Source organism: Neoarius graeffei, chromosome 5 (genome assembly GCF_027579695.1).
Source record: "Neoarius graeffei isolate fNeoGra1 chromosome 5, fNeoGra1.pri, whole genome shotgun sequence".
Lineage (NCBI taxonomy): Eukaryota > Metazoa > Chordata > Actinopteri > Siluriformes > Ariidae > Neoarius > Neoarius graeffei.
Genome location: NC_083573.1, coordinates 28,942,711 through 28,967,756, shown reverse-complemented (window position 1 = coordinate 28,967,756; position 25,046 = coordinate 28,942,711). Strand labels below are relative to the sequence as shown.

Genomic DNA, 25,046 nt, shown 5'->3' with positions numbered 1-25,046 from the left:
CTCCCCCTCTCACACTTCAGTTTTATTTAAATCATGTTGCTTGCCTGCGACCCTGTAGAACAGGATAAAGCGGCTAGAGATAATGAGATGAGATGAGGTCTGCATTTGAGGAAGGAAATGAAGCGTGTTAATGCAGCACCCATGCAGCAGTTTACTAAAATCAAGGGGACAATAAGACAATAGTGGTGAAAGAAAATACGTTTGGACTGAGAGGTGTCTGGTACTACAGGGGTATTTCAGGTTCTTAACAGAAACCTGCGTCCTTTAAAAACCTACTTATTCGAGTTTCAACGAACTTGTTCCCAACTGTATTTTCTTTTACATTTTCATTTTTCTTTTTGCATTTTTCTTTGTTTGATGACACACAAACAGTTTGGGTAAATTTAGCTTTATTAGTGAAATATGAGAACTGAAACTTGCACACGTTATCATTCAGTAAGACCACAGAGTAAGTGGAACTGAAAAACAGCACATCGCCATTTTAAAATAGCGGTTTTGTTTGATTTCCTCAAGAGATAACTGCAATAATGATGATTTGTTCTATTCCCTGATTCTATTCCCAAGCACAGGCATTTTAGCATTATCCATAGTACTCATTGTTCTTATTAACTTATTGCATAATGCAAGTACCTAAACAGTACTATGAACAGGTTAACTATATGCACTAAAATGCAATTTCTCATTCAGATCTGTGCCAGTTTTACATAGACTTGTGCACGTCTTATTAGTAATTTTCAACGCAAGACATTTCAAATTAAAATCTTCATACACTTTTGTATAGCTTCAGAATGCAAGATGGGTCATACATGTGGACAAATATTTTAAACGTTGTACCAGTGACAATTTGTTTAATCTGTAAACAAGCCATAATGTGAAAAGTGCAATACACAAAATGAGTAAAATGGTCTGTTGACAGACAGTGCAAGTCTACCCTATAACATATGAACTGGTTGTGTCTAATAATACAAATTATTTACTTTCTCAACAAGTCTCAAACTTTAAAACAACACAAAAGCTAAAAACTCCTACAGAAACAAAATTAATAAATAAGCAAAAAACACAGGTACCAAAATTGGAAACGTGGTCCGTCACAGGAATTATAGTACATTCTGAAGAAATCTTAGCACTGCTAGGACAAAAACCACATGCAGCCAATAAAATAAAATAAAATTAAAAAAAAGAATCTGACTTCTTAAAATTCTACATTCAAATACTCTTACACCCCAACCCTGTGTACGGATAAATACAAACTATATGGCCAAAAGTATGTGGACACCGGACCATCACACCCCTACGTGACTCTTCCCCAAATTGTTGCCATAAAGTTCGAAGCACCCAATTGTATAGAAGATCTTTGTATGCTGTCGCATTACAATTTCATTTCACTTCACTGGAACTAAGGGGCCCAAACGTGTTACAGCATGACGACACCCCTGTGCACAAAGCGAGGGCCATGAAGACATGGTTTGCCAAGGTTGGTATGAAAGAACTGCACAGTGGCCTGCACAGAGCCCTGACATCAACTCCACTGAACACCTTTGAGATGGAGTGGAACACTGACTGTATCCCAGGCCTCCTCAACAGACATCAGTGGCCAACCTTACTAATGTGGCTGAATGAGTGGAGGTTAAAGTGCATATCACGGGTAAATTCAGGAGTAAGATCAATGTAATTCTCCTATTTTATATTAAACTTTGGTCAAATATCTGTAACGTTCTGCATTCTCTGCAATTTTTTTTTTTTTACCTTGTGCAATACCAGAAAGATTCAGTTGAAATCAAGCCATTTGAGGCGAATTGGTCTGCCTCTGAAAAAACTTGGCATGCCAAACATTGATTTTCGTGACGTCGCATGCGGGACGCCTCCCTCTGAATCCTACGTCAGCACTGGTTTGTTTATGAGAAAACGACCTGGTGGTTTTCTGCAAATTTCTTCAACGTTATCACGTAATTATTAAAATGGTTAACAGATGTCTCGTAGGAGGGTGTAGCAACACCAATCATGATGGGATTAGTACTCATCGTTTTCCAAAAGACCGGACAAATGAGAGAGAAATGGGAGTGCTTGGTCTACACAGGCTGTGCACTTAAACCGTGTAAAAGCTCACGCAGCCTGCTGGCGCTTCCACAGATAACATCACGAATCTGGCTCCAGACTCCCTTGGGATTTTTTCAGACGCGTTTTGTTATTTTTTTTTTTTTTCTGCTGTAGACAGATGGCCTTGTGCAAAATTACCCTTCTGGATGAGTGTGTAAAGGGACATACTTTCATATAAAAAAAAAAAAAAAACCACACACAAAATTGGTCCAGAATATGCACTTTAACACCACCAAAGGGGGACTAAATCTGGAATGAGATGTTCAACAAGCACGTATGGGTGTTATGTTGAAGTGTGAACCTTTTAGCCATATAGTGTACAATCTATGAAGCAACAGTAAAGCAACCTTTTGTTTGCAACTGCTTAAGGGCAATAACATGCTAAAATCTTAACACACACACACACACACACATACACCACAACCCACATCAAACTATTTGACCGCTCAGTTAATAACAGGAAGTGCCTCATTTTTTCCCTCTCTCTCACACACACACGGCAGCAAGCACAGTTGCCCTCTTTGCTTGTAAAACTAATGTCATCAGTTACGAACCACATAGCTGGTATCATGACATTATGGGTTCTGTGACCTCACACTTACAGCCGGAAACAGTTGTACAGTAGCAGTGCTTAGATTTCCTTGTTTTGAACCACCCAGGTGCATGTAAATGTTGAACCCTCATATTACAAATGATTCACTTTACGCTTCAGAGAAAGAACTACACATGACACATTTTATTAAAGATCCTCTCTCCAACATTACCCCTTTACCCTTTTCCTTCCACTTCCCCCCCTTTTCTCTTCATTCCCCTCTTTCTCTCGAAGCACAAATTTCTCCATTGCCTCTGCTGCAAATCCCTCCATCTCATCATCATCATCATCATCTCCATCTGCCAGGTCTTCTAAAATGTCCTCCACGTCCTCCACAAACTCGCTGAACGGTATCTGGTCATGGATGAAAATTCCGTCAGTGAAGAACTCACCAATCAGCTTGCTCAGTTCCTCTTTTCTGGAAGTTTGGTCCTCGTCTCCTAGGAGTTTTGTTAAATAGCCCGAGAAGAATGCCTCAAAATCTCGTTGAGAAACAGGAGTGAGGCCCTCTGCGTGTGCACAAGCTGTCACATCAGCGCACCCTTCTGTTGACCCATAATAGTGACGGATCTTTGCCCTTTGTTCAGCCCAGTAGTTGACGTGCACATGGTCTCTGCTGTGTTTTTGGTCACTGTAGGAATGGTGCGATGCCTCATGTTTGCCTTTTCTGCTCAACTTTTCCTCTTTTTTATGGTTCTTGTCTTTGTAATTTTTATCTTTCCGTCCTTCTGTTCTCTCTCCACTTTTAGGTTTGTCTTTCTCTTTCCCACTCCAATGCTTCCCCTCCCTTTCTTTTCTTTCACTGTTTCTGTTGTGATGATCTTTCTTGTCTTTCCTAGTTTTCTCCTTTTGGCTTTTATCACTGTATTTTTCATCACCCGATGCTCCTTTTTCTCTTTCATCACCCCATTCCTTTCTCTCTTTCCAATCCTTCTGTTTTTCACTTTTCTCTTTCCTTTCTTTGTCATGCCGAATAGCTTGCTTACCCTTTTTCCATTCTTTCTCTTCCTTCCAGTCTTTTTGCTCACTTTTTTGCTTCCATTCTTTATCTTCTTTTCCTTTCTCTCTTTTCTCCCCCCTTTTGTCAACAAATTCTCCAGGTTTCTCCTTTTCCCACTTTTTATCTTCCTTCCACTCTCTTTTCCCACTCCTTTCCTTAAGCTCTCTTTTTTCACCATCAAGCTTCCATCTTTGGGCATCACCTTGTTTATGGTCTTTTTGCCCACGTTTCCCTTCTCCCTTGCCCTTCCCTTGCTTGCCGTCTTCTTTCTCCCACTCTTTATGATCCTTTGTTCTTTTCCCCTTGCCATCTTGCTCATCTACCTTTATATTTTTCTCCTTCTTCCATTCCTTCTCTTCTGTCCTAGGGTCTTTCTCCTTCTTTTCTTTATCCCAAGCTTTTTTATCCTTTCTCCCTTTCCTCTCCTGACTAACAGGTAGCTCTTCATGTCCAGCAGAGGGAGTCATCGCTTGCACATTCACTAAAAAACAGAATGAATGTCGATCGGTGAACAAGGCAAACAAACCATATTGAACGTTAATTAAATCTGCAGATGCTTAGGTTTTGTACCTGTACTCTGACTGAGCTCTGTAACTTTCTCTCTTAGATGCTCCAGCTCTTTCTGCATAGCTGGCAGTGCTTCAAGCTCCTTATTTACTCTCTCACTCTCTTTCTTTACCCTTTCGCTCTCTTGCTCATACTCCTTCTGAAGGGCAGGCAGTTTATCCAACTCTCCTCTTATCTTCTGGTTTTCTGCTTCCAGCTCCTCCCTCCTCAGCCTCTCCTTGGTGCCTTCTTCCACTTGCAGTTGTGCAGCCTTTAATTCTGCTTCCTGTTCCTTTGTTTAAAAAGAAATAAAATTGGAAAATAAATGTAGAATATGCAAAAAATAAATACATAAAACATTCAAAACTAGACCAATAAATAAATAAATAAGAGACATGAAACTACCTGAATCTGTGCCTGTAAGCTTGCAATTTGCTGGTTCTCCTTGGCCAGTTTGTCCAGTATTTCTGGTGGCTGGACACCTCCAGATGTGTCTCCTTGCGCATCAGGATTCAACCACTCCTAACACACACAAAGATACATCAGTTTCCTTGCTGTTTAAAACTTTCACCCATCATTGTTGGCAAGTACATTATCAGCAGAATATTCCAGCAGGTTTGATAGGATAAACTTTTTAAATATTTAAAAAAAAAAAAAAAAAAGTTTTGCCAGGCAAAAAAAAACCCTCACCCGGCAGCACTTATTTTAGTGCTTTTGATACTGACTCAATTTTACAAGTCTGGCCAATTCACTTTACAAGGTGAATCCATGACCTTCAGTTTGACATTTAAAGGTCACTCAAGGTCAATGTTCATGGTGCTAAATGAAAGCCCATATAGGTAGTCCCGTATGTTGATAAATGGTAATATTTCTCAATCATCAGCTGTCAGGTTATAGGCCTATGAAAATCCATGACCTTGACATTTCAAAAAGTCATTCAAGGTCAAAGGTCATGGCAGCAACTGAAAGCCCATATGGGACTTCCTATAAAAGTTGATAATGGTAAACATCTGGCTATCATTTACCATTTTAAAGTTATAGCCCTTTGAAAATCCATGACCTTGAGTTTGACCCTTCAAGGTCACTCAAGGTCAAAGATCATGGTGCCAAATGAAAGCCCATATAGCACTTCCTATAAGTTGATCATGGTACGTAAATATACATCTACCATCAACCGTTTTCAAGTTATAGGCCTCTGAAAATCCATGACCTTGAGTCTGGCCTTTTAAGGTCACTCAAGGTCAAAGATAATGGTGCCAAATGAAAGGCCATATGGGAGTTCCTATATGCTCATAATAGTAAATATCTGTCTATCGACAACCATTTTTGAGTTATAATGGAAAATGTTATTTTGACCGATGACTTTGACCTTTAACTCCTAACCGCTACGGAGACTGTCCAAGCTACCCAATCATGCAGCACGTGGTTTGAAGCAGAATTGAAAGATGCACATTTTGGTTTGAAGTCAAAATGATGAATTTGAAGAAAGTTATCGCCAAAAAAAAAAACCCCACAATTTTGACCTTGACCCAATTACCCTCAAAATTTAAAATCAGGTAATCTATGGACCATTGCCCACCTACCCTGAAAATTTGAAGTCTAGACGCGAGATTGTTAACAGACAGACACACAAACAAACAGACAGACAAATGAAAAGTCTTGCAGAGCACGATACTTGTAAAAATCACAAAAACAGAAGTTATGGCAGATTAGGTGTTTTTACAAGATTTGACCTTTGTGACCTTGACCTTTGACCTACCAAAAACTAATAGGTCTTTGTGTGACCCTAGTGAGTTGTCCTGTGCATTTTGATGAAGATTGGTCAAGAAATGACGCTAGAGCACCAACAAACAAATGGACAAACGGACAGATCAACATACTTGCAAAAATCTCCAATTTTCGCAAGTAACAAACCGCACTGATTACAATACCTCACCCCGCTGACTCCATCACGGGCGAGGGAAATATGGCTGAAGTACACCATGTGACCTAATTCTATGCATGACATTTTAGAATCATTTGTGGATTTAATTTTCCCATGCAAAATAAGCAGAAGTACAGTTAGGTCCATAAATATTTGGACAGAGGCAACATTTTTCTAATTTTGGTTCTGTACATTACCACAATGAATTTTGAACAAAACAATTCAGATGCAGTTGAACTTCAGACTTTCAGCTTTAATTCAGTGGGTTGAACAAAATGATTGCATAAAAATGTGAGGAACTAAAGCATTTTTTAAACACAATCCCTTCATTTCAGGGGCTCAAAAGTAATTGGACAAATTAAATAATTGTAAATAAAATGCTCATTTCTAATACTTGGTTGAAAACCCTTTGTTGGCAATGACTGCCTGAAGTCTTGAACTCATGGACATCACCAGACGCTGTGTTTCCTCCTTTTTAATGCTCTGCCAGGCCTTTACTGCAGCGGTTTTCAGTTGCTGTTTGTTTGTGGGCCTTTCTGTCTGAAGTTTAGTCTTTAACAAGTGAAATGCATGCTCAATTGGGTTGAGATCAGGTGACTGACTTGGCTATTCAAGAATATTCCACTTCTTTGCTTTTATAAACTCCTGGATTGCTTTGGCTTTATGTTTTGGGTCATTGTCCATCTGTATTATGAAACGCCGACCAATCAGTTTGGCTGCATTTGCCTGGATTTGAGCACACAGTATGTCTCTGAATACCTCAGAATTCATCCGGCTGCTTCTGTCCTGTGTCACATCATCAATAAACGCTAGTGACCCAGTGCCACTGGCAGCCATGCATGCCCAAGCCATCACACTGCCTCCGCCGTGTTTTACAGATGATGTGGTATGCTTTGGATCATGAGCTGTACCACGCCTTCGCCATACTTTTTTTCTTTCCATCATTCTGATAGAGGTTGATCTTGGTTTCATCTGTCCAAAGAATGTTCTTCCAGAACTGTGCTGGCTTTTTTACATGTTTTTTAGCAAAGTCCAATCTAGCTTTTTTATTCTTGAGGCTTATGAGTGGCTTGCACCATGCAGTGAACCCTCTGTATTTACTTTCATGCAGTCTTCTCTTTATGGTAGATTTGGATATTGATACGCCTACCTCCTGGAGAGTGTTGTTCACTTGGCTGGCTGTTGTGAAGGGGTTTCTCTTCACCATGGAAATTATTCTGCGATCATCCACCACTGTTGTCTTCTGTGGGCGTCCAGGTCTTTTTGCATTGATGAGTTCACCAGTGCTTTCTTTCTTAGGATGTACCAAACTGTAGATTTTGCCACTCCTGATATTGTAGCAATTTCTCGGATGGGTTTTTTCTGTTTTTGCAGCTTAAGGATGGCTTGTTTCACCTGCATGGAGAGCTCCTTTGACCGCATGTTTTCTTCACAGCAAAATCTTCCAAATGCAAGCACCACACCTCAAATCAACTCCAGGCCTTTTATCTGCTTAATTGAGAATGACATAATGAAGGAATTGCCCACACCTGCCCATGAAATAGCCTTTGAGTCAATTGTCCAATTACTTTTGGTCCCTTTAAAAACAGGGTGGCACATGTTAAGGAGCTGAAACTCCTAAACCCTTCATCCAATTTTAATGTGGATACCCTCAAATGAAAGCTGAAAGTCTGGACTTTATGTCCATTATATAACTAACCTGAATATGTTTCAGTAAACAGGTAAAAAAAACAAAATTTGTGTCAGTGTCCAAATACGTATATATGGACCTAACTGTATATGCCCCAGGAAATTAAAAGCTGTTCGATGTGGGAAAATTTGGAAGTTACACTCCTTGACATGGAACACTGTGTAACATTCCCCACCACACAGGTTATGCAGACTGCTGCAAGTGACAAGTCAATACACATTACAGCTGTATCCCAAACCACATACTACACACTATGACACACCTAAATAGCAACGGCTTTACTGGTGTAGTGACAGAATAAATATTTAGCACTGTGGCTCTGTGTAAAGCAAGATTTTTCTTTCTTTCTAAGGGAACAGTGTCGTGGGTCATATGATATGTATCTGAGATCTGATGCATGACGTTCAGATCCAAAAATGATTGCAGTTGACAGCAGGTCAGGAACAGCATATTTCAGAGGTCTTTATTCCTCTTTTCATTTTTAACCAAATATCTTACACCTTAATGTAATTATTGATTTAAGAATTCTTATGTAAAATACTCATTTTTAAGTACAAATTGTAAACAGGATATTTTTAGCACTTTTGTAAAAAAAAAAAATTATATATATATATATATATATATATATATATATATATATATATATATATATATATATATTTTCACGCTTTGTCTATATTTTAATGTTTTTAGCTGTTTAAATGTTTGTAACTTAAGATGTGTGTTTATCTTAAAAAAATATTATTATTATTATAGAATTGTCCCACTTGACACTTTGCACACAGCAACGCCCTTGAGACCCAAAACACCACTGTCTTTTGGACCAAAACAGTACATTTAGACTGCAGTTTCTCAATGATGAGGCTTCTGAAGGAAACTTGATTGAAAACAATAACAAGAACCAACCTTTTTTACTTCTGAGTATTTCAGGTCCTTGGCATCAGCATCTCCCTCTAAGAAGTCGACAGCAAAATTTTAGTAAAGGATTTCAAAACATAGTTATAAACTGAGCTCTATTATAAAGCACAACATTCAATCATTGTGTGGTTCATGTAATATTAAGGTGGTATATCTCATACAGGAACGTCTTAAACATGCGAGTCAACATGCATACAGGAAGTACACACGCAAAAGTTAAACTGGTTTTAAAAATCAACTGTTGTCAATACTCTGTACTTCCCAGATTAGCTCATGTGTGACGAATTGCAGTATGTTTTACTGGGAAATATACCACTTGTATTTTTCATACAAGCTACATCTGGGCCATGGAGATTAGGGTGCATCAGTTGCCCCCCAAGAATGAAAAGTCCCTCCGATCATGATGCATTTTTGTTTTTATGTTCCTTTTGGTAAGAAAACACACTGGGTGAAATATTTTGACAAAATTCAAAAGTTTAATGGTGGCACCAGGAACTCAAAGTTATGGAAAAAGCTGCTATTTTATGACAAAATTTCGATCACTTTTCACGAAACATTATGGCACCTTATAGAGTATACCAAATATCTTAGATACACATTTTTAGTACATATTCTAAATATATTATCAAGCACAGTTTGAGTTTTAGCTGTTCATTGAATCATTGTTCAACTACTTTTAAACAATACAAATGTATTATGAATCACATTAACGCTTCTCAATTCCTTGCAAAGGTTCTTAACATGATCTCTGGGTCACAAGAAATCAATAAATGGAGTCCAACATTGTGATTCAAACCTTACGCGAAAACATAAAATAAGCGTTTTTTGGCAAAAAATGAACCTCATGGTGCCACCATTAGACTTTTGAATATGGTCAAAAAATTTTACAGGATGTCTTTATTGGTGAAAAGGAACACCCAAACAAAAATGCATCAGATTTTATGAAAGTGAGGGCAACTGATGCACCCTAATGGAGATTCAAAACCGTGACAAATCTCTAAATGCCACTTGTGAAGAAATCAAATGAATTGTTTTGATAAATTTGGGGACTTTGTGAATGTGTCAATATAATAAAAAGAAAATCACACATTGGCTTGAAGATATGAAGTTCATCTTCTCATGTTGAAAAACTCACATTTTCCATACAAAATATATTGCAGATCTAAGTGACAGATCCCAATCTTTCACTCTGATGATGTCACACCCAGTGTTTTCCCGCCGACTAGACATGCGTTGTCAAAATGGTCAACTAGTTCAAAGCTAAAATTCTTTTGATTAACTTGCAGGGGGGGTTGTGTGTGGATGTGTCCATATACAGGGCGTTTCAAAAAATATGTGATATCGTTTCACAATCTAATAACTTTCCCAATTCTCCTTCAACCGACCTCAAAGTTTAACAGCATGTGCGGAAACAGGTCAAAATGTTTTTTGTTTTTATCTTTTTAGGTAGAGAAATGCCATTCACTGGAAAAGAAAAGGCGTTGTGTGTGTTAGAGTACGCTCGAACAAGACTGTGCATTTATGAGACGATTCTCTAAAAATGCACCAACTGCAATGCGGATTTGGACATGGAAAAAAAAGTTAAAAAAAGAGGAAGGCTGTCTGTCTCAGACGGCACGCATATTAAATTTGTGAAATCATTCATGGAATCCGCATACCTTTGAATTTCTCATTCAAATTTTGAGAAATAAATCTTATATTGCTCACCATTAAGCCTCATTTAATTTGCCTCGACTATATAGTTTCTGGGATATTTACATCTCAAATAATATACAATTTTTTGAAACGCCCTGTATTATAAAGAACATTACACGGTTGCGCAAAGATATGAAGTTTACCTTCTCATGGTGAAAATATTTTCACTTGTTCGCTATGCTCACTTGTGAAATATACATTCACCACTTGGAGATAAACTTCATATCTGCGCACAACCGGTTAATATTTTCTAGGGATCTACTACTATATTTCTAGACCATGGTTATGAAAACAACTAAAGTTAAATGAACTTCACTTACGCTTATTTACACAGATACAGTCAGTCATTATCACATTATGGTACATGAACAAGGCCAGTTACCACAACAAATGATTTGTTCATGCAATTCAGGCAGACTATGTATATGAACAGTGATGAAAAATGATCAAAAGGTTTACCTTACTTTACAGTTTCTATAGACAGTAAAGTGCTGGATAATTAGACAACTACACTGAAGTACGTAGGTACACTGGAAGTATACAATTACTGACTGTAGCCCATCTTTTGCACAACTTGTAGCCTCTGATCCCTTTCCACTGCTGGATGGAGTAGAATTCATAATACACCATTATAAGTCATAATATCAGTAGGATAGTGTCATAGTAGTGTGCGAGGTGCTGATATAAGTGTATACAATAGGGCTGTAACGATACACCCAACTCACGATTCAAATTCGTATCGCGATTTTTGACCCACGATTCGATACGCCCACAATTTTTTTTAAAATGTTTTTTTAAAAGTAGTAAATTTGACTTATTAACATTTACTTACTTACATTAACTATTTAATAACAAATAATTCAGACCACTGCAGAGAATGAGTAATATGTATGCAAAAATGAACAAATGTATATCCAAAGATTGTTTTATTTCTCAAAATAATACTGTTGAGCCGGAAGCTCTGTTTTTTTCGGTTCTGAAAAAGTCATTTTTCCAAATCGTGTAAATCCATTAAGATTTTTTTTTTTGGGGGGGTGGCTCTCTCACTGTCTCACTCTCATAGGGCCAATGATTTTCTGTGATCGCGGAAAACAGATGGAAATTACGGAATTTTTATGGTGAAACATTGCTCGCGTGTCAAAATGTAACTGCCGCAGAAGGCTTCCGCCCAAGCAGACATGCCTTCAGTGTTGCCAGATATTGCTAACGTTTTCCACCCCAAAATATGTTCAAAACCAGCCAAAAAGCACCTAAACCCGCCCAATCTGGCAACACTGCATGCCTTTCCGGTCAAGTGATTGTGATTGGCTTGTGGCACACCTAGCCAGCCAATGAGCTGCTTGTTTACAGATTCGCTCCCCGCGTCGCAACCAGAATGGCGACCGCTTAAAAGAAATGAATGCTCTGCCAGTGGCGAGTGAGGATGTTGCGTGACTCGCAGAAGATTGTCGCAGGTCGGCGAAAAAACGACTTACTAATAGATATAAAAAAAAAGTAATTTAAGTAAGTTTAAAATGTAATTTAAATAAAAAGTAAAAGTATTCATAAATTGAAGTTTGGAAGCGCCTCTGTTTTGGGGCTGAGGAGAAGTTTGAAAGGGTGTACCGCGATTCTGCCTTCTTGTATCGCGATACGGATCGTGGCTCTGCGTATCGCGATTTCGATTTGCATATCGTTACAGCCCTAGTATACAAGTGTTTCTGTTTAACACAAATGTGTGCTAAAGTGGCCAGAGTGGTTAGTCATCACCCATCCCTTCATCGTTTTATTTCTGATGACAAAACTGCTGCGGCATATTTTTGGATGCTGGACTGTTTTCAATTTACAAGTGAAAAGTTTGTCTGCCAGCTAAATAATATCCCTTTCCACAAGTTAATGGGGAAGAGGTGAATTAACGAAGGTGTGTTGCAACAGACAGGATATAGTGACTAATTGTAAAACCACAAAATGCAGCTATATGGATGTATACTTCATAAAAAAAAAAAAGTCCAGTGCCTGGAGATACAAAGTAGGTGTACTTCCAAGCCTGAGTGTTTTTCCTTCACTTGTCACTAACTTCTTGAAAAAACAATACTTTTTGTTCATGCTCTCCACAGTACATCACATGGTGAACATGGTTGATTCATCAAGTTTCTCATCTCATTATCTCTAGCTGCTTTATCCTGTTCTACAGGGTCGCAGGCAAGCTGGAGCCTATCCCAGATGACTACGGGCGAAAGGCGGGGTACACCCTGGACAAGTCGCCAGGTCATCACAGGGCTGACACATAGACACAGACAACCATTCACACTCACATTCACACCTACGGTCAATTTAGAGTCACCAGTTAACCGAACCTGCATGTCTTTGGACTGTGGGGGAAACCGGAGCACCCGGAGGAAACCCACGCGGACACGGGGAGAACATGCAAACTCCACACAGAAAGGCCCTCGCCGGCCACTCTTGCTGTGAGGCGCCAGCGCCAACCACTACACCACTGTGCCGCCCTCGTCAAGTTTCTGTTAGACCTTTTACACTGACAAGAGGTTTACTTTTTTGTACTGTACAATTTAGAGTGATACTTTAGTTATATACATTCATGCTGACAACTCTTAAAACCACTGGATGTGATGGAGGAATATCACATTCTATTCACATTCACTGGATATGAGCAATCGCGCACTCTGATTGGCTACTCTACTACTAGGATATCAGCTCATATACTATGATTAGAGAAAAACAAAATGGCAGCTTTGTTATCAAGTATTAAAAAGAAACAGGAATAGCTAAAATAATATAGTCCCCCCCAGTATCTTTTGTTCCACACTCCAGCCCAGTCAGTGGCGGTAATGCACCTTCAAGTTGGTTTGCAAACCGCCCCAAAAAAAAAAAAAAAACCCCTCTAAAGAAGAACAACAACAAAATAATGGCGGCACGTGTTACTGAGCCAACCGAGGACGAAATAAAAACTCTATTCAAAAAGAAAACCTCAAAACAAATGGATTAAAAATATTTGATGGTAAAAACTTTATTTTTCAAGAATTATTATAACGTTTTTCACAAATTGCTACTGTCATTTTGCCGGTTTGTTTACATACTAAGTGGAAATAATTTTGTCAGATGTTTTGCATGAAGTTTTTATTAATTGAATTTGCAAAAATTAAAAATGCTCCACTTCTCAAAATCCAGTGGATTTTTTTTTTTTGGGGGGTGGGAAGTTATTCCACTCAATCTTGTTGTACATGGCTTATAGACAACTCGGTGCTATGCGCCTCGTCAGTCATCAGCTCATGTACAACTTGATTTCGTGGAATAACTTAAATGTAGCTGTTTAACATTTGGCTGCTAGAAGTGTTTAATACCAGTCAAAAGTTTGGACACACCTAATTTAATGATTTTTTTTTTCTTTATTTTTAATAATTTAAAAAAAAAAAAAGTTACTTCATGTTTTAAAAAGTAATGATGGATGTCATTTCTCTTTACTTAGTTGAGCGGTTCTTGACATAATATGGATTATTACAGTTGTGGAACATGGCTATTTACTGTATTATTATTTACTATTTGATCTCAAATGCATTAAGGTGGCAAGAAATTGCACCAATTAACTTTTGACAAGGCACACTTGTTAACTGAAAAGCATTCCAGGTGACTACCTCATGAAGCTGGTTAAGATACTGTTCTTCATTGTAGAACAGCCGCCAAAATAGAGAAAAACCTATGAATGAGTAGCTGTGTCCAAACTTTTGACTGGTACTGTATATTGAAGGTGTCAAATTTATACTGAATACCAAATTATATTTATATAAAACACAAGAATCATTCCTGATATTACAACCCCGATTCCAAAAAAGTTGGGACAAAGTACAAATTGTAAATAAAAATGGAATGCAATAATTTACAAATCTCAAAAACTGATATTGTATTCGCAATAGAACATAGACAACATATCAAATGTCGAAAGTGAGACATTTTGAAATTTCATGCCAAATATTGGCTCATTTGAAATTTCATGACAGCAACACATCTCAAAAAAAATGGGACGGGGCAATAAGAGGCTGGAAAAGTTAAAGGTACAAAAAAGGAGGAGGACCAAATTGCAACTCATTAGGTCAATTGGCAATAGGTCATTAACATGACTGGGTATAAAAAGAGCATCTTGGAGTGGCAGCGGCTCTCAGAAGTAAAGATGGGAAGAGGATCACCAATCCCCCTAATTCTGCGCCGACAAACAGTGGAGCAATATCAGAAAGGAGTTCGACAGTGTAAAACTGCAAAGAGTTTGAACATATCATCTACAGTGCATAATATCATCAAAAAGATTCAGAGAATCTGGAAGAATCTCTGTGCATAAGGGTCAAGGCCGGAAAACCATACTGGGTGCCCGTGATCTTCGGGCCCTTAGACGGCACTGCATCACATACAGGCATGCTTCTGTATTGGAAATCACAAAATGGGCTCAGGAATATTTCCAGAGAACATTATCTGTGAACACAATTCACCGTGCCATCTGCCGTTGCCAGCTAAAACTCTATAGTTCAAAGAAGAAGCCGTATCTAAACATGATCCAGAAGCGCAGACGTCTTCTCTGGGCCAAGGCTCATTTAAAATGGACTGTGGCAAAGTGGAAAACTGTTCTGTGGTCAGACGAATCAAAATTTGAAGTTCTTTATGGAAATCAGGGACGGCGTGTCATTCGGACTAAAGAGGAAAAGGACGACCCAAGTTGTTATCAGCGCTCAGTTCAGAAGCCTGCATCTCTGATGGTATGGGGTTGCATTAGTGTGTGTGGCATGGGCAGCTTACACATCTGGAAAGACACCATCAATGCTGAAAGGTATATCCAGGTTCTAGAGCAACATATGCTCCCATCCAGACGACGTTTCTTTCAGGGAAGACCTTGCATTTTCCAACATGACAATGCCAAACCACATACTGCATCAATTACAGCATCATGGCTGCGTAGAAGAAGGGTCCGGGTACTGAACTGGCCAGCCTGCAGTCCAGATCTTTCACCCATAGAAAACATTTGGTGCATCATAAAACGGAAGATACAACAAAAAAGACCTAAGACAGTTGAGCTACTAGAATCCTACATTAGACAAGAATGGGTTAACATTCCTATCCCTAAACTTGAGCAACTTGTCTCCTCAGTCCCCAGACGTTTACAGACTGTTGTAAAGAGAAAAGGGGATGTCTCACAGTGGGAAACATGGCCTTGTCCCAACTTTTTTGAGATGTGTTGTTGTCGTGAAATTTAAAAATCACCTAATTTTTCTCTTTAAATGATAAATGTTTAAACTGAGAAAATGTGATGTGTCATCTATGTTCTATTCTGAATAAAATATGGAATTTTGAAACATCATTGCATTCCGTTTTATTTACAATTTGTGCTTTGTCCCAACTTTTTTGGAATCGGGGTTGCAAATAAATGTTTGGCAAATAATTGAAAAATCCAGCAATTAAAACCCTGCCATGCATTATGGCATGCATAAAAATGCTAAGCAGGCCCAGTTGACTGATTTTGGATCTAGATGGCAGGAGAGAAGATCATTTTGAAAAAGGACTGATCATTGTGGCCAGATAACATGAGCTTCAGTCAAAATAATTGGTCGCCTGGCAAAAGTAATATCTGCGTTTAGCTCTATGAAAAACGTTAGTAAGCAAGTTGTTGTGCATTAGTGTGACATGTAAGAAAAAACAGAACAGCTCCAGCTCTTTGGTGACTAAGAAGGTCAATGCAGGGACTGGTTTCTTCTGGAATGATAACATCCCCACATCATGTCCTCATACACAGGGCCCGAGGGCTTACTGAATGATCTGATGAGGATGAAAAATTTTAAAATCATATGCAATGGCCTTCACATTCACCAGAGCTCAACCCAATTTGAGCTTTGTGTTTAGATACACCATCAAAACACCAACTAAGGACATTTCATTAGGAAGAGTGGCAGTGGTCTATGATGGCCCAACACCTGACTCGACACCGTTTTTTACTCCTTTTTTCGCCGCTCTGTACGTAGTGATATTTTACTTGGAAAAACAAAACGCAGTGCTTACTCACACGAACTGTTCCATTTTCTTACACTTCGTTCATGCACACAGAAACTGAAGAGTCGCCCATCTTCAGCAACATGCCACTCAAATTGATCATTACCCATCAATCTCTAATCAAAAATAACTTCTGAGTGAAAATCACAGACATGCATTACACTTAAATCATTCCATTCAGCCACTCTCTCCTTATAATTTACACAATCGCTTACACACACACGCACACACTACCTACCATCATCCAGGTCCATGAGAACACCTGCAGAATAATACAGCCCTGTCTCAGCAAGCCCTTTAACTCAACCAGGAAATATTCATGGTTTATAGAAGAGAGTCTGCATTCCATGTTAAATATTTACCAGAGAAGAATATGGTACCCAGGCCTAGAAGGAGGAGTGCTCCAAAAATGCACTTGTTCAAGGTGAACCCGATGTCTCCTTCTCCTCCTCTCTGTGGATGTCTGAACTGCTGTTCCTCACCCTCTTCCTCCTCTTCCTCCTCATCCCGATGGTACAAAGGTGTCAGGACAGAGACATTCCTCCTTCTTAGTCCATCACCCTCATTCACCTTCTCTTCTGGCTTATAATCTGCATGGAAAGAGACACACTTTATGCTGCAAGTATTCTAAAGTACCATACACTCACCACTCACATTATTAGGAACACCTTTGACATCAGTGACATCATTAGGAGTAATTATCTAAAATCGGCCTATCACGTGGCAGCAGAGAAAGGCAACAGAAGGTGTGTGTGTGTGTGGGGGGGGGACCCTATTGATGACAAAAGGCAGAGGAGAATAAACAGCCAGAGTGATTCGAGCTGACAGGAAGTCACCTTCTGCTGCTGTAGCCCATCTACCTCAAGGTTCAACGTGATGTGCATTCCGAGATGCTTTTTTGCTCAGCACAGCTGTAAGAGTGGTTACTTGCCTAACTGTAGACTTCCTGTCAGCTTCATCCAGTCTGTCTCCTCTCCTCAGACCTCCTTCAGGTAACATTTTATGTATTTCACTGCTGCCACATGCATACATGTCAACCTATACGGAATGTCCGTATTTTATACGGATTTGATTCAATAAACGTAGTATACGGGCGTACAAATAAAGTTATACGGATTCTTTAAAAAAACTTCAATATTTATTTAGAGCTATAATCAATTCCCACGATGATAAAAGAGCGCATAACATTTACAAACATACTGTACACCACAGAAAGCACAGACAGCCTGTCACGGAGTGAGCCGTGACGCTTGCGCACGCACACCTTCACACACGCACCTCTCTCACGCAAGCGCACAGGCAGCAATCTGCCAGCAACGTTCAAACATCTTGGCTGACCTGTCGCTGTGAGTTGCACTTCATTTCCATTACTGTTTTCTGTATGGGTATTACTGGTTTTCAAGCATTTCATACTCCACCGTTTGCCATAGTTTCTAACGAGAGCAGCATTTGTTGCGAGTGCAGGGAAAGGCCTACCGGCATTCTAGTAACATTTGTTTGGCTCCACTCGTATGTAAAACGCATCACACATTTCTAAGCATTTTCATCTCCCATCTGTTAAGCACTGTCTCTGGTCTAGGAAACACACGTACAAACTGGTTATTTCTAACGTCAAGTTTATTTAGTTTTAGCATTTTTATAACACAAAACAGTTTTCAGTAACTCATCACGCGAGCTCCACATACTTCCTGTTTGTTGCGAGAAACTGAGGGACTGTACCATTGGCTTGTTATGGAGGGGTTTCGCGGGTGTTTGGTAGAACGGACTATTTTAACGGGGGTGTTTTACTGGTGTTGGGGAAACGTATTTTACTATGCACTGAAGGGTTTTTGGGTAAAGAAAATTATTTTGGATGTTTGTATATTTTGTGTTTGTTTCTTTACATTGTTATTTTGTATTTAGGATGTCATTATTTAGTTGATTGATTAATTTTGCAATTTGGGCTCAGCTGTGGGAGGGGCTGCGGGTATGTAAGCTCTGCAGTAGCTCCAGAGCCTCAGTTGTGGTTGGAACGGCTTGTTTGAAGGTACTGGGGTTTGGCTGACTAATAGTTTTGTTCAGGGTCTTTTTAATTTAGTCTGGCAAACTTGAAGCCTCTTTATTTTTGTGTCTTCTTATTTTGTTTGTATAGTTTTCTTTTTGGCAATTTGAACCTTTGGTTGGTGCACTGTAAAATATTTGCACTATTTTAAGAAAAGTTTTGAAAATAGAAAAAATAAAAAAAAATATTTTTGGAGGAAGAAGTTTTCCGGCTCTCTGTCTGCTCCACCGCCGTCCATCCTTGCAACACAGCCAGTAAAGAGTCTTATGAAATCGCGCGTTATCTTGTGGTAGCGAGACTTCGTTCTGCTTCTGATCATGCGCACACCGCATTGTGAGAATCCCGCCAACCGTGAAGTAACATTTTGTTTGAAAACTGTATTTCCACCTCAGCGACTTTCAATAGCGACTGAAAAGATTCTGAATGGGCACTCCGGCAAAGAAATTCAAAACACAATACAGCGGTAGGTTTCTCCCTGAATGGAAGGACCTTTGCAATGGCATAATCCAACCGGCAGCCTCCAAAAAACGAAGAATACGCACACTGCACACTGTGTGTGCATGACAAAGTTGCGGCATCGGGAGTGTATGATGTGAAAGAACATTTCAAATCGAAACTACATCAGTGGAATGCAAGCCAAAGGCAAAATCAGCCACTGATGACAGTATTTGCGCGCTCAAAAACTGATATGCCAACAACTGGAAAAGACAGAAAACACAAGGTAGTGGGCGTTTTAGTTCAAGTTAGGCAGTGCTCTGTTTACCCCACAGTAATGCTGACTGTGAGAGTTTTCTCTCAAGTCAGGAAGATACACACAGAGAGCAGAAAGAACCTGAATGCAGACACACTGACCTGGCCTACTGCAGTGTAAGAGCAACACAGACACTTGCTGTGACATGCAGCCTAGTGAGGTATTGGTGCAGAGTGCTAAAAAAGCTGTCATGGAGTACAATTCAGAACATTAGAGTGACACTTTGTTTTTGTCAAACATTGGAGTTTTGTATTCATTCTGAAGGTTTATTGTTATTAATATTGAATAAAAAGTAACAGGGATATATCATTGTTAATTATCATTCAAATTTTAGGTACATTATCTTAATTTGCATCTTATAAGGATTTTATAAGGGAAATAAGGATTTTGGAAATTGGTTATACAGGTTTGATTGACATGTATGCACATGATTGGCTGATTAGATAATTGAATGAATGAGCAGACTTATTAAAGCGGCTGGTGAGCATCTATGTTGTGTTAGCACTCCGTTCCTAATGAATAATATTTTCCACAAATTAGACAAATCACCTCCTCCCTTCGCACTTTGACAAGAACAAACACTAGTCATGCTAATTTCCCAGTAAACACTAAAATCCAACAATTAAAGGTGGTGTGTGACTTTAAGCTACGAAAACTCTTTTCTTCTACAGTTCACGTCCCTTGTTTGCATTATCGGTCAAAATGCAGTGTCCAGGAGGAAAATGCCAGTATCAGTTTAAAGCACAATACAGATTTGTGTTTGTATTTCAGTAACATATTCCTGAAGCATCAGTAATGGCCACACTGACTAAGTATCTTACACACACACCAGCCATAACGTTAAAACCACGGAAAGGTTATGTAAATAGCATTATCTTATTACAATGGCACCTGTCAAGGGGTGGGATAGACAGATCATTGCTCAGATCCTTACACTGCAAAAAATTATATATCTTAGCAAGTGAAAAAGTGGCTTCATGATGGTGTAGTGGTTAGCACGGTTGCCTCACGGCAAGAAGGTTCTGGGTTCGAACCCAGCGGCCGGTGAGGGCCTTTCTGAGTGGAGTTTGCATGTTCTCCCCGTGTCTGCGTGGGTTTCCTCCGGGTGCTCCGGTTTCCCCCACAATCCAAAAGACATGCAGTTAGGTTGACGTGGGGCGGCCTTGGGCTGAAGTGCCCTTGAGCAATGGACCTGACTGCTCCCCGGGCGCTCTGGTGTGCAGAGGATGAATTTCACTGTGCTTGAAGGGTGCATGTGACAAATAAAGGTTTCTTCTTCTTAAGATATTTTGAAAATAGTCGAAACGATCTAGCATTTCCTATTAGAATAGGAGACATCAATTCTAAGATTATTAAACCTACAGTGGTGCTTGAAAGTTTGTGAACCCTTTAGAATTTTCTACATTTCTGCATAAATATGACCTTAAACATCATCAGATTTTCACACAAGTCCTAAAAGTAGATGAAGAGAACCCAGTTAAACAAATGAGTCATTTATTTACTGGGGAAAACGATCCAATATTACATATCTGTGAGTGGCAAAAGTATGTGAACCTTTGCTTTCAGTATCTGGTGTGACCCCCTTGTGCAGCAATAACTGCAATTAAACGTTTCTGGTAACTGTTGATCAGTCCTGCACACCGGCTTGGAGGAATTTTAGCCCGTTCCTCCGTACAGAACAGCTTCAACTCTGGGATGTTAGTGGGTTTCCTCACATGAACTGCTCGCTTCAGGTCCTTCCACAACATTTCGATTGGATTAAGGTCAGGACTTTGACTTGGCCATTCCACAACATTAACTTTATTCTTCTTTAACCATTCTTTGGTAGAACGACTTGTGTGCTTAGGGTCGTTGTCTTGCTGCATGACCCACCTTCTCTTGAGATTCAGTTCATAGACCGATGTCCTGACATTTTCCTTTAGAATTCGCTGGTATAATTCAGAATTCATTGTTCCATCAATGATGGCAAGTTGTCCTGGCCAAGATGCAGCAAAACAGACTTAAACCATGATACTACCACCACCATGTTTCACAGATGGGATAAGGTTCTTATGCTGGAATGCAGTGTTTTCCTTTCTCCAAACATAACGCTTCTCATTTAAACCAAAATTTCCATTTTGGTCTCATCCGTCCACAAAAAATTTTCCCAATAGCCTTCTGGCTTGTCCACGTGATCTTTAGCAAACTGCAGACGAGCAGCAATGTTCTTTTTGGAGAGCAGTGGCTTTCTCCTTGCAACCCTGCCATGCACACCACTGTTGTTCAGTGTCCTCCTGATGGTGGACTCATGAACATTAACATTAGCCAATGTGAGAGAGGCCTTCAGTTGCTTAGAAGTTACCCGGGGGTCCTTTGTGACTTCGCCAACTATTACACGCCTTGCTCTTGGAGTGATCTGTGTTGGTCGACCACTCCTGGGGAGGGTAACAATGGTCTTGAATTTCCTCCATTTGTACACAATCTGTCTGACTGTGGATTGGTGGAGTCCAAACTCTTTAGAGATGGTTTTGTAACCTTTTCCAGCTTGATGATCATCAACAACACTTTTTCTGAGGTCCTCAGAAATCTCCTTTGTTCGTGCCATGATACACTTCCACAAACATGTGTTGTGAAGATCAGACTTTGATAGATCCCTGTTCTTTAAATAAAACAGGGTGCCCACTCACACCTGATTGTCATCCCATTGATTGAAAACACCTGACTCTAATTTCACCTTCAAATTAACTGCTAATCCTAGGGGTTCACATACTTTTGCCACTCACAGATATGTAATATTGGATAATTTTCCTCAATAAATAAATGACCAAGTATAATATTTTTGTCTCATTTGTTTAACTGGGTTCTCTTTATCTACTTTTAGGACTTGTGTGAAAATCTGATGATGTTTTAGGTCATACTGTATTTATGCAGAAATATAGAAAATTCTAAAGGGTTCACAAACTTTCAAGCACCACTGTAGTTCTAGATTGCAACCAACTTATTCTAAGATGTCTTATCAAGTAAAAATATCTGTCCATGCAGCAAGATAATTTCACTAGTATTCAGTAATTTTCTCCTCAAATTCAGTTTTCTATTTTTTACGCTTGCCCATTTTTCCTGGTTCCGACACATCAACTTCAAGAACTGACTGTTGTCTTGCTGCCTAATATATCCCACCCCTTGACTGATTAACTCATTACAGTGGCATCTATGTTATTCACTTCACACGTCAGTGGTTTTCATGTTATGGCTGATATGTTGTACATAATCCTTTACTTCCAACTTATTAAGGCATCATTAGTGAAATTCTCAGTAAGCAGTACTGCTCCATCCTGACAGACGGTAGTAATCTTGCTCTGCCCCATAATGCTTTATGGATTGAGGCTATGCTCTTTCACAGAGACTGGGGCTTCATGAGATGTGTTTCTATTTCTGGAATTCCTCAGGGCTCTGGAAATCAGCGTGCCTGTGCAGTTGTTCCACATTAAGTAGACACCCAGTTTCTCGAGTTGCTCAGAACAATGAAGCTCTTTAACTTGAGAACCGATGACTCGGACTCGTGCATTAACTGCATTCGGACTCGTAAATTGGAAACGAGGATTCGGGGGTTTTCTTTATCTTTTGTAACATGCCATAATAATTTGGCATATGATGTTTATATATATATATATATATATATATATATATATATATATATATATATATATATACACACATACACATACACATTAATTTGTATACTACTTTTGTGCAAGAGAATGCACATTCACCTGTTCAGGAACAAACTAACGTTAATGGCGCTAAAATGCCTGGAGAGAAGCTCCTAGGACTGTCCACTTTGCTTATACAGACTTCTTGTGCAGTGGGAAAAAATGCACTGCTATGTGTTCCATATGTAGAAGAACTATCGAGGAGACAACGGGGACAACCTCAAACTTCAATCGTCATTTGGTAAGACTCCACCCAGGGAAGGAAGTGACACACCATGTTCATTGCCCTGTTGATTGCAGGGTTTGCTTGCTGAGTGATGAACTAGCTAGTGTTAACCCTCTCTCATGTTATTTGCCCTGTTGATAGTGGGCGGGGCTTGCGAGCGATGAACTAGCTTTTTATCTGTAGCCTATTAACTAAAATGGGGCAGTCGAGCAGTAACATTAGTCCAACACAGTAGCAGAGACGCTTTCACATAAAGGCAGCAACAGCCACCGTCAAATGGTGCAGTTGGAGTCTTGTTCTCGGACTTGACTTGAAATTTCCTTGAATGACTTGGACTTGAACACTGGGGACTCAAGACTGGACTCAGACTCAAAGTTTAGTGACTCAACTACAATACTGCTGCATACTGACTCTGTAAGTGCCATGTTACATAACCTCAGTTTGTGATGTAATCCTTCGTGGCAGAGCAGTCTATAGCGCTGTCCAGGAAAGGAACAGATTTTGCAACGTTAATTCAAATCCTGGCGTCAACGCATTTCTGGGCGGGTTATTTTTTCCATTTATGTACCGTAGCTTCTATCTCCTAACCACAAAGGCTGAGCTCAGACCTGGACAGGTCTCTAGTACTCTTCACTTGGAAAGAAGTCAGTTTTTGCAGTGCAGCATAGACAAGAGGCCCAGAGTAGACCATCAACTCGATCATATTTCAGTGCAGCCTAATGCAGAACAAATCAAGCTGTCAGGCAGCATTCAAACATGCAGCTCCTGAGCACTCCATACCAGACTTGTCAATATCCGTCACTCTCCATTAAGTCCAGCAACCAAAATTTCAAGAAAAAGGTCAAAATGTTACATTCCTTTTGTTCAGGTTTAGTACATCTGTAAAACTGGGAAATTTTCAGTGTGCGAATTATTTCTTACCTTCTCTCGGAGTCTTCCTCAGCTCACCCTTCTCTTCCCCTTCTAAAAGCCCTTCTTCTTCTTCGTCTGAGGCTCCAGGAAGTGAAGCAGACACAAGCGATGGACTGATGTGTGTGTAAGAGTCAGAGAATGATTCTGTATCAATAAGGGGTTGGTTTGCAGAGGCATCATCAGAGGCCTCTTGCTCTCTAGGGTCAGGAGTCAAAGAGGTCAGATTTTCAACATGAGTAGGGATCCTGGATGTCGTGTCCTCCTTCACAATGGTACTGTGTAACACAGCTGCATCGTCACTGCTCTCTAGTGGAGTCACCTGGTAAACAGTATTAACAAGGTACAGATTGTTTTAATTATATCAACCTAGTTTTGAAACATTTATCAAGAACCAAGTTTAAAAGCTTCTTGTTTACTGAAAGCAATACGGACAATTATTCAAAACCAGTTGAGAACCTGACCAAGTCAAAATCTAGGGTCCTACCGAGTCTTTTTTGAAAAGGCATTTTTGCTTACAGACTGAGTAACTGACCGACCAAGTCCCATGCACGAAACACGCGCATTGTGTGAGGAATCAAGCTATGCTGAAAAAAGGGAATACGTATCAATGTAAAGCAATTCATTTCACATGGAACCAACTGATTTAAGCTAAATTTTAATCTTGCTACCCAGCTAGCAAGCAGTGAGCCATTCCAGGGGCCATTCTGTGATGCATAGTTAGACGTTTACATACACAGACATGAATGTCATTGCAACATTGGGCTTTCAGTTATTTCTTTGAACTGTTCTTTTTTTCTGTGGCAGAATGATTGTACAAAATACATCTTTAGTAGGCAAAAAAAAAAAAAAAAACACACACACACACACCAAGAATTTAGTGCAATAAGTTATTTATTTTTGGTTTTCTGAAATCAAAACCAGGTCAAAATTATACATAG

At 39.5% G+C, this 25,046-nt stretch overlaps 1 protein-coding gene across 2 annotated transcripts in view; it reads right to left on the bottom strand.

Moving 5' to 3' along the window:
- Positions 1–372: 372 nt before the first annotated feature.
- The window catches only part of pbxip1b (pre-B-cell leukemia homeobox interacting protein 1b), a 39,611-nt gene continuing 14,937 nt past the window's right edge, over positions 373–25,046 (bottom strand). The window contains exons 4-10 of one of the 2 annotated variants that reach the window (XM_060921465.1): positions 24,118–24,427; positions 16,852–17,079; positions 16,728–16,751; positions 8,756–8,802; positions 4,641–4,757; positions 4,260–4,527; positions 373–4,170 (exon numbers count right to left, since the gene is read on the bottom strand). In XM_060921465.1, the coding sequence (XP_060777448.1) occupies positions 2,858–4,170; positions 4,260–4,527; positions 4,641–4,757; positions 8,756–8,802; positions 16,728–16,751; positions 16,852–17,079; positions 24,118–24,427 (2,307 nt within the window). In that variant the 3' untranslated portion in view covers positions 373–2,857. The remainder of the gene's footprint in view (positions 4,171–4,259; positions 4,528–4,640; positions 4,758–8,755; positions 8,803–16,727; positions 16,752–16,851; positions 17,080–24,117; positions 24,428–25,046) is intronic. The other variant, XM_060921466.1, reaches the window with a different exon arrangement.